The sequence below is a fragment of the Lutjanus erythropterus genome, chromosome 1 (genome assembly GCF_056507025.1).
Source record: "Lutjanus erythropterus isolate fLutEry1 chromosome 1, fLutEry1.hap2, whole genome shotgun sequence".
NCBI lineage: Eukaryota > Metazoa > Chordata > Actinopteri > Lutjaniformes > Lutjanidae > Lutjanus > Lutjanus erythropterus.
The window spans coordinates 9,558,929-9,571,717 of record NC_139317.1 but is presented as its reverse complement, the minus strand read 5'-3'; the positions used below and the strand labels follow the sequence as shown (position 1 = coordinate 9,571,717).

At 38.8% G+C, this 12,789-nt stretch overlaps 1 protein-coding gene across 1 annotated transcript in view; it reads left to right on the top strand.

Moving 5' to 3' along the window:
• LOC146332614 (CD151 antigen-like) overlaps positions 1-12,789 on the top strand; it is a 32,840-nt gene that overhangs the window by 4,171 nt on the left and 15,880 nt on the right. Inside the window, exons 2-3 of the mRNA XM_084737418.1 lie at positions 2,037-2,121; positions 7,814-8,005. Coding sequence (XP_084593544.1) covers positions 2,038-2,121; positions 7,814-8,005 — 276 coding nt within the window. The 5' untranslated portion in view covers position 2,037. The remainder of the gene's footprint in view (positions 1-2,036; positions 2,122-7,813; positions 8,006-12,789) is intronic.

The following is a 12,789-nucleotide window of genomic DNA, read 5'->3' as shown; positions in this document are numbered from 1 at the left end:
TCAGTTACTGGCCTGCATGGCACTTACTTAGCTCATTTGTGTTGGAGTTGTTTTATATTGCTGTTCAATCACTGGGGTATCGTTCACTTAAGAGTGGCAGCTATCATTGATTAATTGTTTCTGTTATCTTTTAACTCAAGACGAAATAAAAAAAAAAACCCTTTTTAAATCTTTTAGGTCAAATTCACAATCATATTGTACACCTGTTTAGCAATATATAGAAAAATAATAAACTTCTTTGTATTCATGTGTAAAATCCTGTCAAGTTTTCCACCTGTAGAACTAAATATGATGTGCTTATGTCGGCTTGAACCAAACAGTTTCAACCAATAATAGCATGACGTCCATTAATCAGTCTTCAACTTTAGTTAGCTAGCTAGCTAGCATGGTATGTGTGGTTGTTACCACCCACTTTTCAAAAATTATGCTGCAGGCTATGCTGTTTGACTTGGCAATATACTGAAGTTAGATGCTCTTGAAATGTTGTTTCATCTGGACTTAAAACAAAAATGCCAAATATTCTCAGTCTCAGTCTCTCATATATAGTTTGTTGCACCAACAATGGGCTCTGAGAAATCATGAATGCTATTTCATCACTGTTTTTTAAATATGTTATAGACTAAACGATTAACTGGGAAAACAATGAACAGATGAATTAATAATACAAATTATTGTTACTTGCAGCCCTAATCAAATTCAGTATTCTTGATGTTATGAGCTTTGATAAACTACTAAGGCCACATTCAGACAACCACCAGTCATCTCATTCATTTTGAATCAGGTTAGTCTTTAACGCTGCCATGGTCAGGACCGCAGGGATTCTGGGAAAAAAATGCAGAGGAAGCATTTGGAGAAACACAACCCGATGTCACGCTGGTGTGGCCAATCATGAGCCAGCGATCAGACTCTCTCTACAGTCAGCAGGCTGCTATTCAGACGGAGTTCACGATGATACTTTCCCAGTTGTATGCTCACTTTATTTACTGTGTGTACCTATCTGGGTATGGCTTGCACATAATGCTGCAAGGGCTCAGGAGGTAGAGTGGGCCATCCACTGACCAGAAGACCGGCAGTTCGATCCCCTGCTCCTCCAGTCCACATGTTAAAGTGTACCGCGGCAAGATACTGAACCCAAACCGGCTGTTCCACTGGTGTGTGAGATTGTGTTAGTGAGTGGGTGAATGGGTTGACAAAGCTTTGAGTTGACTAGAAAAGCACTGGATAAAGCTTTCACATTTATCAAAATAGTGTTACCAAAAAAACCCCAAATCCCCCAGTTTCTGCCCGTTTATTTGTGAGAGAGCACGCAGCTGTGGTTTCGCAAGATAGTATGAATGTCACGAGGGAGTGCTGGTAGTGATAAAGCCAGTGAATCAGAGAAATAAAACAATATTTCTTGATTGTTTTACAACAGTTATGTGTAAGCACAAATAAACACCCCCACACATCCCCACACCACCACGCAACCCTGCAGCTAATCGCTGCAGTTCCCTGATTCTGTCTGAATTAGGCCTGGGTATTGGACTTTGTTGATACTGACTGAATTCTGTCTGTAGAACCGAGTATCAAAAAGTCAGGGTTGCTGAAATCTGTAATCAAAAACTTGCTCTAATTTGTGCTGCTCTTTAGCAAATTTTGGAATGTATTTGTATGTAGGCAGCGTTTTTGTGTAGCTGTTTGTGTTCAAACAATAATTTTGGACTCTGTTGAACTTTTTCATATTTCTCCAAGTGAGGTATCAAAAAAGTGTTACTTCAGCACCAGCACTAAAGCCTGAGTGTCATATTGGCAATAGTATCAAACAAACTTCAAACCATTCCTAATTCTAACAGAAAGGAGCTCTGTATCCTGTACAAAGTACAAGTTACTAGTAGATGTTTGTCACATTTATCTTTACCAAGACTTTTCTTTGTGAGAGCTCAAGATTTTACTTCTTGATCATTAAGTTGAGGGCATTGACGGTGTTGAAGGAACCAAAAATGACTCCTATTTGTCTGATATTGTGATATCTGACCTAAACTCTGCTTCTTTTGCAGCATGGGGGTCTACGAGGAGAAAAAGGAAACATGTGGAACCGTCTGCCTGAAATACCTCCTGTTTACTTTCAACTTTCTCTTTTGGGTAAGTTTCCATTCTGGCATTGTTAAGCCTGCACAGAGGATTTAATAGCCCAAAGTGTTTGTGTTGGTCCAAAGTGCTTCTCAAGCACCTGCATGCTTTGGGCAGAGTTTTCACAGGAAGCAGGCATGTCTGACTCATTTATCTGTTGGTTTGGCCATCATTTTTATTGATCATAGAAAGATAAGATAATTACTGAGATCTTGAAGCGCAGTGAAAAGAAATTAAATTAGGCAAGAAACATGAGCAGTGAGACAATCATAGAGGCTTTAAACATACCCCCAGTGTAGCCAAACTTTCTGCACGTGTGAGAGAAAACAAAGGAGAATGGGCAAATTATCTACCAAACTCTCAAGTATGAATCACAGTTTACAGACCTGGGTTCAACTTTGACCTCCTTTACTTGCTGTAGTTTTGCACTCACACACATTTCCTTTGACAGTGTGATTGCACTGACTTCAAGTCTTTGACAGAAAATCTGGCAAGATTCTTACCAAAAAATGTTTTATCACAATAAACAGCTGCAATGATGACCAAAAAAAAAACAAAAGTATAAAACCCACATGGTAATAAACTGGAATTTTCCTTGAAACTGTCCCATCAGGAGGAGTGGAGGGAAGAAGTAAGCTCTTGTTTCAAAATGGGATCAATCAAATCATATTATTAACTTGAAATTATGATGCACACAGCCTCACTGCCTTTCTTTTTACCTTTCTGTTTATATGATTTCAAAATGATCTATGTAACTGCAAAAATGTCAGTAATGTGGATCAGTTACAGTTCAGCTCAGACATTTGCAGGTAGAGCTGCGACAATGAGTCAATTTATCATTCAGTCGATCGAAGAAAAATTAGTTGCCAACTATTTGATTATCAGTTAATTGTTTCAGACATTTTTCAAGCAAAGATGTCAAACATTTGCTTGTTTCAGCCTCTTAAGTTAAATGTCATTTTAGACTCTAGTAATGTAAATTACTGATGAGCTTTTTTCACAATTTTTTACATTAATGGCTTAATTGTGAAAGCAATTAACAAATTGATGATGAAAATAATGGTTACTTGCAGCCCTAATTGTAGGTTAATTCAACTAATCATTCAAAATATTATTTATTGATAGACTGAGGAGTTTGCCTGATGCATTTTGATTTTTTTTCCTAATTTCTGTACTTGTGTGTCTGTGTTGATGTGAGCTGTCTGCATGGCTTGACAGTGTTGGCAGTGGTTCTGATGTGTGCCAAGTCTGCTGCTTTAATCCAATGAAAACAAATCTGTCTGTCTGATGTGTTAAAATCAAAGAAGCCAGAGGGATAAACACAGAGGTCTTGGTCATTTATTAGAGCCATGAACAGACAAAATTGTGATATTTTTTAAACTAGAAGCGATTCAGAAAACACATCTAAACCAGCTCCTGATACAGATAAGGAGAGGATGTTTTAATTCTTAACAAATCAAAGCTATAAAATGCAGCACTTTATTTCACAACAAAAAGACAGAAATACACATGCACACAGTATGTTCTCGTATTGTCGGTATGAATAATTTGCTTTTTAAATTGCATAAATAGGAAGGATTGGCTGATAAAACTCTTTCTGAACACTCCAACAAAGCCTTTTTATTCAGGCAGCAGATAAATGCCTGCTGCTATTTCAGTTCATAGAAATCAAAGCCAAGTCGCATACTTTTACAGAGGACACAGAAGATGCATTCAGAGCCTAATTCCCCAAAAGTTTCCAGTGTCAAGAATGTGGTGTTCCAGCAGGAATGCACTACAAATAACTGATTTCATTATTTGAATACGCTGTGTAAAATAAGAGTCAAACATCAGTGCAGCAGCCTCGCTGTCAGCAAAGGAAGGGTGTCTGTCTCATCCTCACTCGGTCTCAGTGTGAAATCACACTGGCAGCTCTGCCCATATGTGATAATCATCTGTCTGCCAAAGAATCAGATCTTTCTCTGAAGTTGGCAGACATGCAGTACTGAGTCCTCTCAGTGCCAGATGCCAGAGTCACAACCATATGGATGTTTCAGGAACAAATTAAAACTTTTGACTTAATATTTTCCAAACACTTAAGTATAGCTGCATGCATATTTCTGAACTGAACTTCAGACAACAACACAGGACCACTTTAAAGTTTTGTTGTCCACTTACTTAAAGAGTAACATATATCCTGTTTCCTATTGATGTTAGTTTGATAGAATTTTGAAAAGGAAAAGACCGAATTGTATTTAAAAAATAGGGGAACATGTAGTAAGTGAAATCTATTGCATGCTCAAGCCTGAAAGGTGCTGCTCATGACATTTGTTCTAAGGGTTGCAGTAGAGCAGCAGCATCTTAGACCTGCTCGCAAAAGTCAAATCAAAGTGTCAAACTAAGAAGTACCAATGAAATATGGGTCAATATTTTTACTACACTGCCTATTTCTCGCTATGTTTTCAGATACATATTTCAGTCTACTGTTTATCTGTAAGACGAGAAAGACTGTAACCATGCAGCTGACATTTTGGCTCTCGTGTCTTGCGGAAGATCTCGAGAGAGAGTGATCATTTAAACTCACCCTGTGATCTGTCCCTAACCCTAACCAAGGTTTTTCTGTCCCTTAACCCACCCAGATCTTAAACACAACATTGTCACGTTGTAAAACATAATTAGCTTGTATAGTGTGCCCAATGCACGAACACTACATGTGAGACTTTCTCAAATCTAGGGTTCCCTTCTCCTGAAACTTATATCAAACTGCCAAACTAAGTAGTGTTGATCAAAAATGACTCAAGATTCTGTTACTGCGTCACCTATTTCTCACCTAAAATGTTTTCGGAAACATATTTTAGTGCACAAATGCACAAGCGCACGCAGGGACATTTATACATGCTGACCTGACCAAACAGATACAGAGGAAGTCATTCTTTCATTTTCTTTTTTTTTCTTTAAAAAATGGCTCAAAACAATGAATTAGCAATTAATTTCATAGTTGATAACTTATCAAGGACTCATTGCAGTTCTATGATGATATATTTAAAGGTGCAGTCAAACATTGATTGAGCAGTGTTGACTTTGGGTTCATCAACTTATCATTATAATTTCAAAACCTTTTGAGTCATTTAAACTTTTTTTTTTATGAAGGGTATTACATGTTCCACACATGAAATTATTTTTAACTATAGTGTAAATGAAACCTTCTCAAAATGCAGTCTGATTAAAAATGCACAAAACATCTAAAATACAGACATTTCATGCACCAGCAGCTACAGTATGTTCCAGATAAGTTTGACTTGAACATGGAATATGAACTTGAATGGCCATGAGACCTCAAATACATATCTGCTTTGTTTGTGAACATAAACAAACCCTGTAATCTTGAAGGCCAAGGACATAATTTGGAACAAACAGAGCATTGCATTGACATTTAAACAAAGCATTTATTGTGGAAGCAATGGCTTTAATAGTGGAAATTACTGGGGCACATTATTGTGTGTGCATTTGTGCATGAAGACACTGAAGGACAATAGTCATCCTGCTAACAGATGACATGTATTGACTATATTTGCCCTAAATAATTGCAGGCTTTGCATGATGTTAACATTTTAGAGCCAAATCCAATGTCAGTCACCAGTAGTCGTTGAAGAATGGCAAAAAATGTTTTGCGGTCATCTTCACCCTTATTACCTGGAAAAAGAAATACACCTGAAGGTCTCATGAATGGACAAATGCACCGTCTCTCAAATGTTTTAGTTTATACCTCTTGCTGCCACTGGAGGTCACCAAAGTTTGAATTTCCCCTTTTCAGCTTTGGAAAACATATTCACTAATTCACCAGTGGTTCATTGAGTTTTAACAGCAGATAAAGTCACAGCAAGCATCATGTTCACCACATGGAGTGAATACTGCAAAGACTGAACCTCATTCTGCTGCGTGTGGTTCTGCTGTGGTTCTCAGGGCTGGGATCTCTCTGCTGGTAGAAAATGAATGTTTGGGGAGATGCTTCATGTAAAAAAAAAAGAAACTTTAAATTTATTATGAGTTTTTAATAAATTGTCTCTCTTGAATCAATCTGCAAGTAATAAACTGAAAACATCTTACAGGGAAACACATTTTGAACCATTTATTTCTCACATGCAGCTGGTGACAGGTGGTCATATGTAACTATTGATTTTAGTGGTTACGAGCAAAAACAATGAGACATTGAAACATGGAGTTAGAGAACATGTGTAGACTGTTCTGAACTGTGAATCAGAGTTCTTATGGGTGCTGGAAATCCTTGAAAACACTTGAATTTCAATATAGTGTTTTGAGGTTTTTAAAAGTGCTTGGGTTTTGGATAAAATGCTTGAAACTTGAAATAGTTATTGCATTACTTTCATAATGAATTGATCTCTGACTGAATAGTTTGCTCTCTAGATAAAGAAATAAAATAAGTCAGAGAGAGCCCTGTTGCTTTTGCCTTTTGCTTCAAAATGCACACAAATTGTAATTGTAGTAATTGTAGTAATTGTTTGAGTGACTGTTTTGTGTTGGTTCAGACAGGTTGTGCAGGATGCAAAGTCTACAGACAGATGACACACTTCAAACATGAAACTTGTTTTTGTGTTTCCCTAAAATATTACAACATACCCAGTATTATAACAGCAGCTAATTACCGCTCCTGTTGAGTAATTAGTAAAGAGCTGTGGCTAGTTTTTAAAATAGTCATGGTAAGTAAAGAAATCACTGATGTCGTGTGTGTGTGTTTTTTCTGCCTCACTGTCTCTGGGTGTGGTACAGTCTGACTCAGTGTCTCGCTTCCATAGCCATCGTCATCCCTTTATAAATTAAATCTAAATTAGGCAGCCTGTTAGATTGATGGCCTTGGCATGATGACAGATTTCTGTTGCAGCACGGCACCATCTGCTGACTCGTCATTGTGATATCTTAATAATTTAATTTTCCTCATATCCTCTTTAACTGTTAGCTTAGGTAATGCTGGAGATGTCGGACTATGACAGTTATATGCTGGATATGGATGCAGTTATGTGACTTTTATGCTTGTTTGTGATTATGTGTAGTATGTCCTATGGGCTGAAGGATTCACTTACTGCTTTGAGATTCCTTAGACTTTAAAATAATCCTCCTGCATTTTCTGCATTTATTGTCATCAGACCCAACAGCTTTGTGTTACAGCCATCATTTTGAACGCTAGTAAACAAAGAATCTTTGGGTTTTGGACTGTTGGCTGGAAAAAAGAACCAATTCGTAGATGTCACTTTGGGCTCTGGGAAATTGGAATGAGCATTTTTCACAATTTGTTGGCACTTTGAAGACTGAATATTGAATAATGAAAATAATCTGCCGATTAGATAATTAAAATAATCATTAGTTGTAGCCCCGTTATCAAACCTGTCACATTAGCAGTGACAGCTGCGAGTTACTGACCTCAGCAGCTCCATTCAGCTCAGTCACAATTATTTTGCAGCATAAACTGTTTCAAGATTAGATTGTCTTGCAGTGGTGGGTCATTTTTATCAGCTCACATTCAACAACCAATGAAATGCATTCATTTCAAATTCCACCTTCATCACTTTGAAGCTGACTTGGGTGATAAATAATTTAAACCTCTTTGTCACTCTCAGTTTTTGTCACTCAGTGTTGTTCATTGTGCTGCTTTTGGGGACCAGCGTCTCGCTGGCAGGGATCGGACTCTGATCATGTGCTCCTCTCCCAGTTGGCAGGGGGCGTCGTGATGGCGGTGGGTGTTTGGACCTTGGTGGAGAAGAGCGACTACATCAGCCTTCTCTCCTCCAAGACCTACGCTGCCTCCGCCTACATACTGGTCCTGGCTGGAGCCATCGTCATGGTAACAGGCGTGCTGGGCTGCTGTGCCACCTTCAAGGAGCAGAGGAGGCTACTGCGAGTGGTAAGAGATCACGTCAGGGTAGAGAGATAACAGCAGCTGCACACAGCACATGTGAAAATATATAGTGAAAATATATAGTAAGAATGAGAGGACAGTTTCATTTTCATGATCAGTTGTAGTTTCCCTAATGGCTCTTGAAGATTTGGGAAAAAAATAGCTGCTCAGTCAGTGATTTTAAAATTAACCCTAATGCTGATAAAGATAAAAAAATAAATATAACCCAAGCCCTGCTCACAGTTTGTACTAAAAACTGAATGCCAGTCTTTTGACTATGTCAAGTTAACTTTATTGACATTATAACAAATGCTGATATTATATTGCCATCTTGAGAGTATTGTGCAGGACAAACAGGACAACATTCAAGTCAGCATACTAATACATAATTTAAATACACAAAATACCAATATGAGCTATGTACCTTAAAGTACCAAAGGTTTACAATCAATGAGTCAAATAACCTAAACATCCAAATGCCACAAATAATTAGAAAAATAAAACATAAGGTGGAGGCCTCCAAACAGTTTCAGGAGAGGCTCAGAGAATGGAAGTGAAAATAGTACATTAGTGATTAGATTATTTATCAAAAGGAGATCACATAGAACAGCATTTTTTTCTGTTTTTCCCCACTTTTTACAGTCAGAAACTAATAAATGCCTTTGAACAGACATTTTTTATGTATTTGTTGTAGTCTCAAGTTATGCCAAACAGCAATTTTAGACTATCTTGGCTCAATTGTTGAGTTTCTATGGCAGTGATACATAACTTGCAGCCCGTGGGCCAAATCGGCCCTTGATAGAGTGCTAAGTGGCCCTCCAATCATTTTCCCCCTGTGCAAAGCAAGTTCAGTAACCCTGTTCTATGGGTCTGTGGGATCAGATAACATAATCGTGATCCCATAGAAATTCAGGAATTCAGCAGAGGAATTCCCCTCGGGGGGGGGGGGGGGGGGGGGCTACAGTCTCTGACAAAGACAATGTACCTGTGCCAAAAGATTACCATTCAGGACTAGAATAGCCTCAGGGAATGCACTTCTTTTGGAGGGATTGTACTCTTCTCATAATTTTACCCTGTCGGCCACCATAGGCCAACACCTGCCCAGGTGCAACACAGAGACACCCTGGTTCTGTATCACACAGGCTTCTCATATGCTGCCTGATATTCTGTTTGACATGAAACTTTCTGTCCTTTCTCCAGCCAGATGGCTAATTAGCAGATTGTTGGAAGAAACAAAACATTTTTTATGCAGTGATACAAAGCAGATGTGACACCACAAAAGACTAACACATTAACATCCACAGAAGTAGATGTCTTACTCACACACACTGATTCTGAAAGGGAAAATTTAAAAGAGGCAGGATTGCATATGCTTCAGTAGGATGTATATTAGTTGTTTGGTCACTGCTGTTTTTTTCTGACATTTGAATGAATTTGTTTTTCAACTCTAGAACTATGTCAAGTCAAATTTTATTTATATAGCCCAAAATCTCAATTTGCCTCTAGGACTTTGCAATCTTTTCATGTACAACACCCTTAGACTCTTAATTCAAGTAAGGAAAAACTACCAAAAAACCTTTTAACATGGAAGAAACCTCAGGAAGAGCCACAGAATACGCCAAAAAGTAAATCTGGGACACTGTATACAACTTCCAGAAGTAATTTGTAGAAGGACATTGTGGTGCCATACGCTCTGCTGAGAGCCAACCAAGGCCATGATGTCAGTCTCGATTGCATTTAGGGCCAGACAAAACAAAAACTTCATACAGTAGGAGTGTGTGTGCCCATATTTGATTCAACACACTCTGTACACAGCCCTGGGTTTAGCCAACAGAGACACCTGCATGGCACTAGGACCAGCTCAAAATACAAACACACAGAAACACTCTGCTGTTCACACAGTCATGCTGAAAACACACACACATGCGTACATTTCAGCACGGTAAATTTATGCATGCACAGCACTGTGGGCACAGCTCAAATGTTTGCGTCGTGTAAGTTTTGCAAGAACATGCGTCATCTTTGGCATTGTCCACTTTTCACCAGAGACGAGTCCACAGTAATCTGTCACAGCCAGACATTTTCAGCTTGAGATGAGGCAGACGCCAAAATACAGCCAGGTGTACTTATATGTATTATGTAGCATTTAGCGTTCAAGTAGGGCAAAGACAGCATCTACAACAAAGTTAAAACATATGCAGTTGACCTCTTCCACTCTTCCCCAGGGCTGAACGATTCATCGGTTGATTGCAATATCAGTAAAAGTAATCACAGCTGGAAATTTTTTCTAAATCATGTCCCCCCACCTCACCTTGATTGAAGAATATGATGGCCATTCCCATGCTCACTCATGTCTCATGAGTTGTTTCAGCAGTTTTTGGTTTGCTACCGTTTTATTGGACAGACTTAGAGAACCAGACAACCATTTTTGCCCACTCCAGAATTGACAAAAAAATGGTCCAAAATTGCTCCAAAATACCACATTAAGACATCAACACCTCGAGGAACACCGTGCTGTGTTTCATATCAAAACCTTTGACATTTTTTAGATTTCTGGCAATTTTTTGGTGATTTGATGGCGAGCACTTCTGCTCTGTGAATTGCTCAGAAACCCCTTTATTGTCACTATACTTATCCACTGAATGCCCAGTCTCTAGTTGGTGGCTGTGAAGCTTCATGAGGCTGTGATTACCCTAGAGGTCAGTATAGATCATTTTATACAGTGAGGTCATGTTTCATAAATGCTCTCACAGCAATGAAATGGCTCCTATTGGGACTAACATCATCACACACGAATGCTGTTGGGCTCATTAAATCCACAAGAGTCTCAGCTTTCCAGTCATACCCAGTTTGTGATATTTCAACACTGTTTAGGGACCCCAGTTTGCAGAAATGTTGAAATAGACATATTTATACTGCATGCAAAAAACTGTGACCCCAGAGGAGTTCAAAAAGTTTATCACCTTCATAATTTTTCACATAAAAAACGACTGTTATCTGTATTTTTGGTCAGTTTAGTTGAAATTATGCAGCAACTGTCTGCCTCATATTTCAGTGCTCATTTAATTGCTTGTAGTGACTGAAATATCTGACAAAAACATACTTTTAAATTCATCCATGTAAGTTTTGTACACTTGTATTAGTAGCTGTATTTATGTCTGTGAAAACGAAAATATAGAAATACTTTCATCTGACTTCACACTAGATGGATAAATAGGAATCCTCAAAGACAAAAATATAAAAATACAAAAAGTAAAAATTTGAATTGCTTTATATTTTCTGTTGGATAAATAAAATTTTAAGAAAAGCAACCTTTGTCTATTGAGCAAAAAAACACTCGGATGTGTGTGTTGACTGGAGACTCACAGTGCAGCAGGTGTGGGGAGTCTTTTTTCAGGCTTAAAAACATAATTGAAAAGTCTGTAGAATTGTACGCGACAAATGAAGTCTCCACTATGTCCAGATTATTTGATTTATAACTCAGCAGCACTTGTGTGTGAATGGAGATGTGCGCTCCACCTCTCCTCCTGTGTGTTGTTTAGTTTTGAAACAGTTGGTGCATCCTGAAGAGGTGAGATTAGGGCGATGAATCACAGGGAAGAAATGAACTTGTCGGCAAGGAGAGATGGTATCGAGATTGTTAAAGAGGGCGAACATAAGGGCGGGGGTGGCGGGGGGACAGAGGTAAAGTAATTGTTTTCCTGTATGTGGCGAGCGCGTGGTACCTGCCGCAGTGATTGGTGACACTGTCCTAGAACCTAAAGGTCACAAGTTCTAACCACCAAACAGCTGATGCAGCCACCAGGATACTCTGCAGCTATAAGGCCTTAATAAACTAGATGCAGTTTATGAAAGAGGGGGCCATGCTACACTTTCTGTAAGGTTAGTGGTAGTGGTATATATACAAAGTATGAAGGAGATCAGTAAAACAAAGAGAAAGAGGAAAACTCTCCCACAAGAAGAGGGGTGTGGTGTGTGTCTACAAACACACAGCTTCATTGTCTTGTAGGAGAAAAGCGACAGAACAGTGTAATGACTCAGTGAGAGGAGGGAGAAACTTTTTCCTTCCAGATGACAGAGCCAAATGGAAAGCAGTCCTAACAGACGCTGGATCCACCTGTGGAGAAACTGACTTCATGCAGCTTGACCGGACATATTACAAGTCTGAGTGTGTCGCAGTTCTCCTCTCTGCCTTTCTCTTTATTTCTCTTTCTGTCTCTCTGCTTTATCTGTTTGTCTTTCCTCATTTATCCTCTTTTTGTCTTTCATTATATTTCTCCATACTTTCCTCCCTGTCTCCAGCATTTTACCAAAACAGAAAAGCCCCAGTGTTCGACTAATCCAGGGATATCAACTTCAATAGCAAGTGGGCCAAAGAGGAAAGTCACTGGAGGTTCATGGGCCACACAGAATACTATAAGACGTATTTGCTGCAAATAACTATTATAATATAATGTTAATAGATATTTTACTACATGGAATATACTAGTCACAGGCATCACGTTCTATCACTTTAATAGTATCATTATGGCCAAAGGTCGCTTGACTCTGTTGAAAACTAAGTACTTGTCCCCCAAAAAGGTGCATAACCACGATGCAGAAGCGAGCACCTTGACAGGCTGCTCTCATCCATTTAACGTATCACACACGCCAGCCTGATTTACAGACAGCCTCTTGAAGGCCATATAAGAATTAAAAGGGGTCGTATCTGGCGCACGAGCTGCTCAGTGAATAGGCCTGGACTTATCTTTACAGTTCAGGTTCAGTACAGGACTTTATGTATGCTCCAG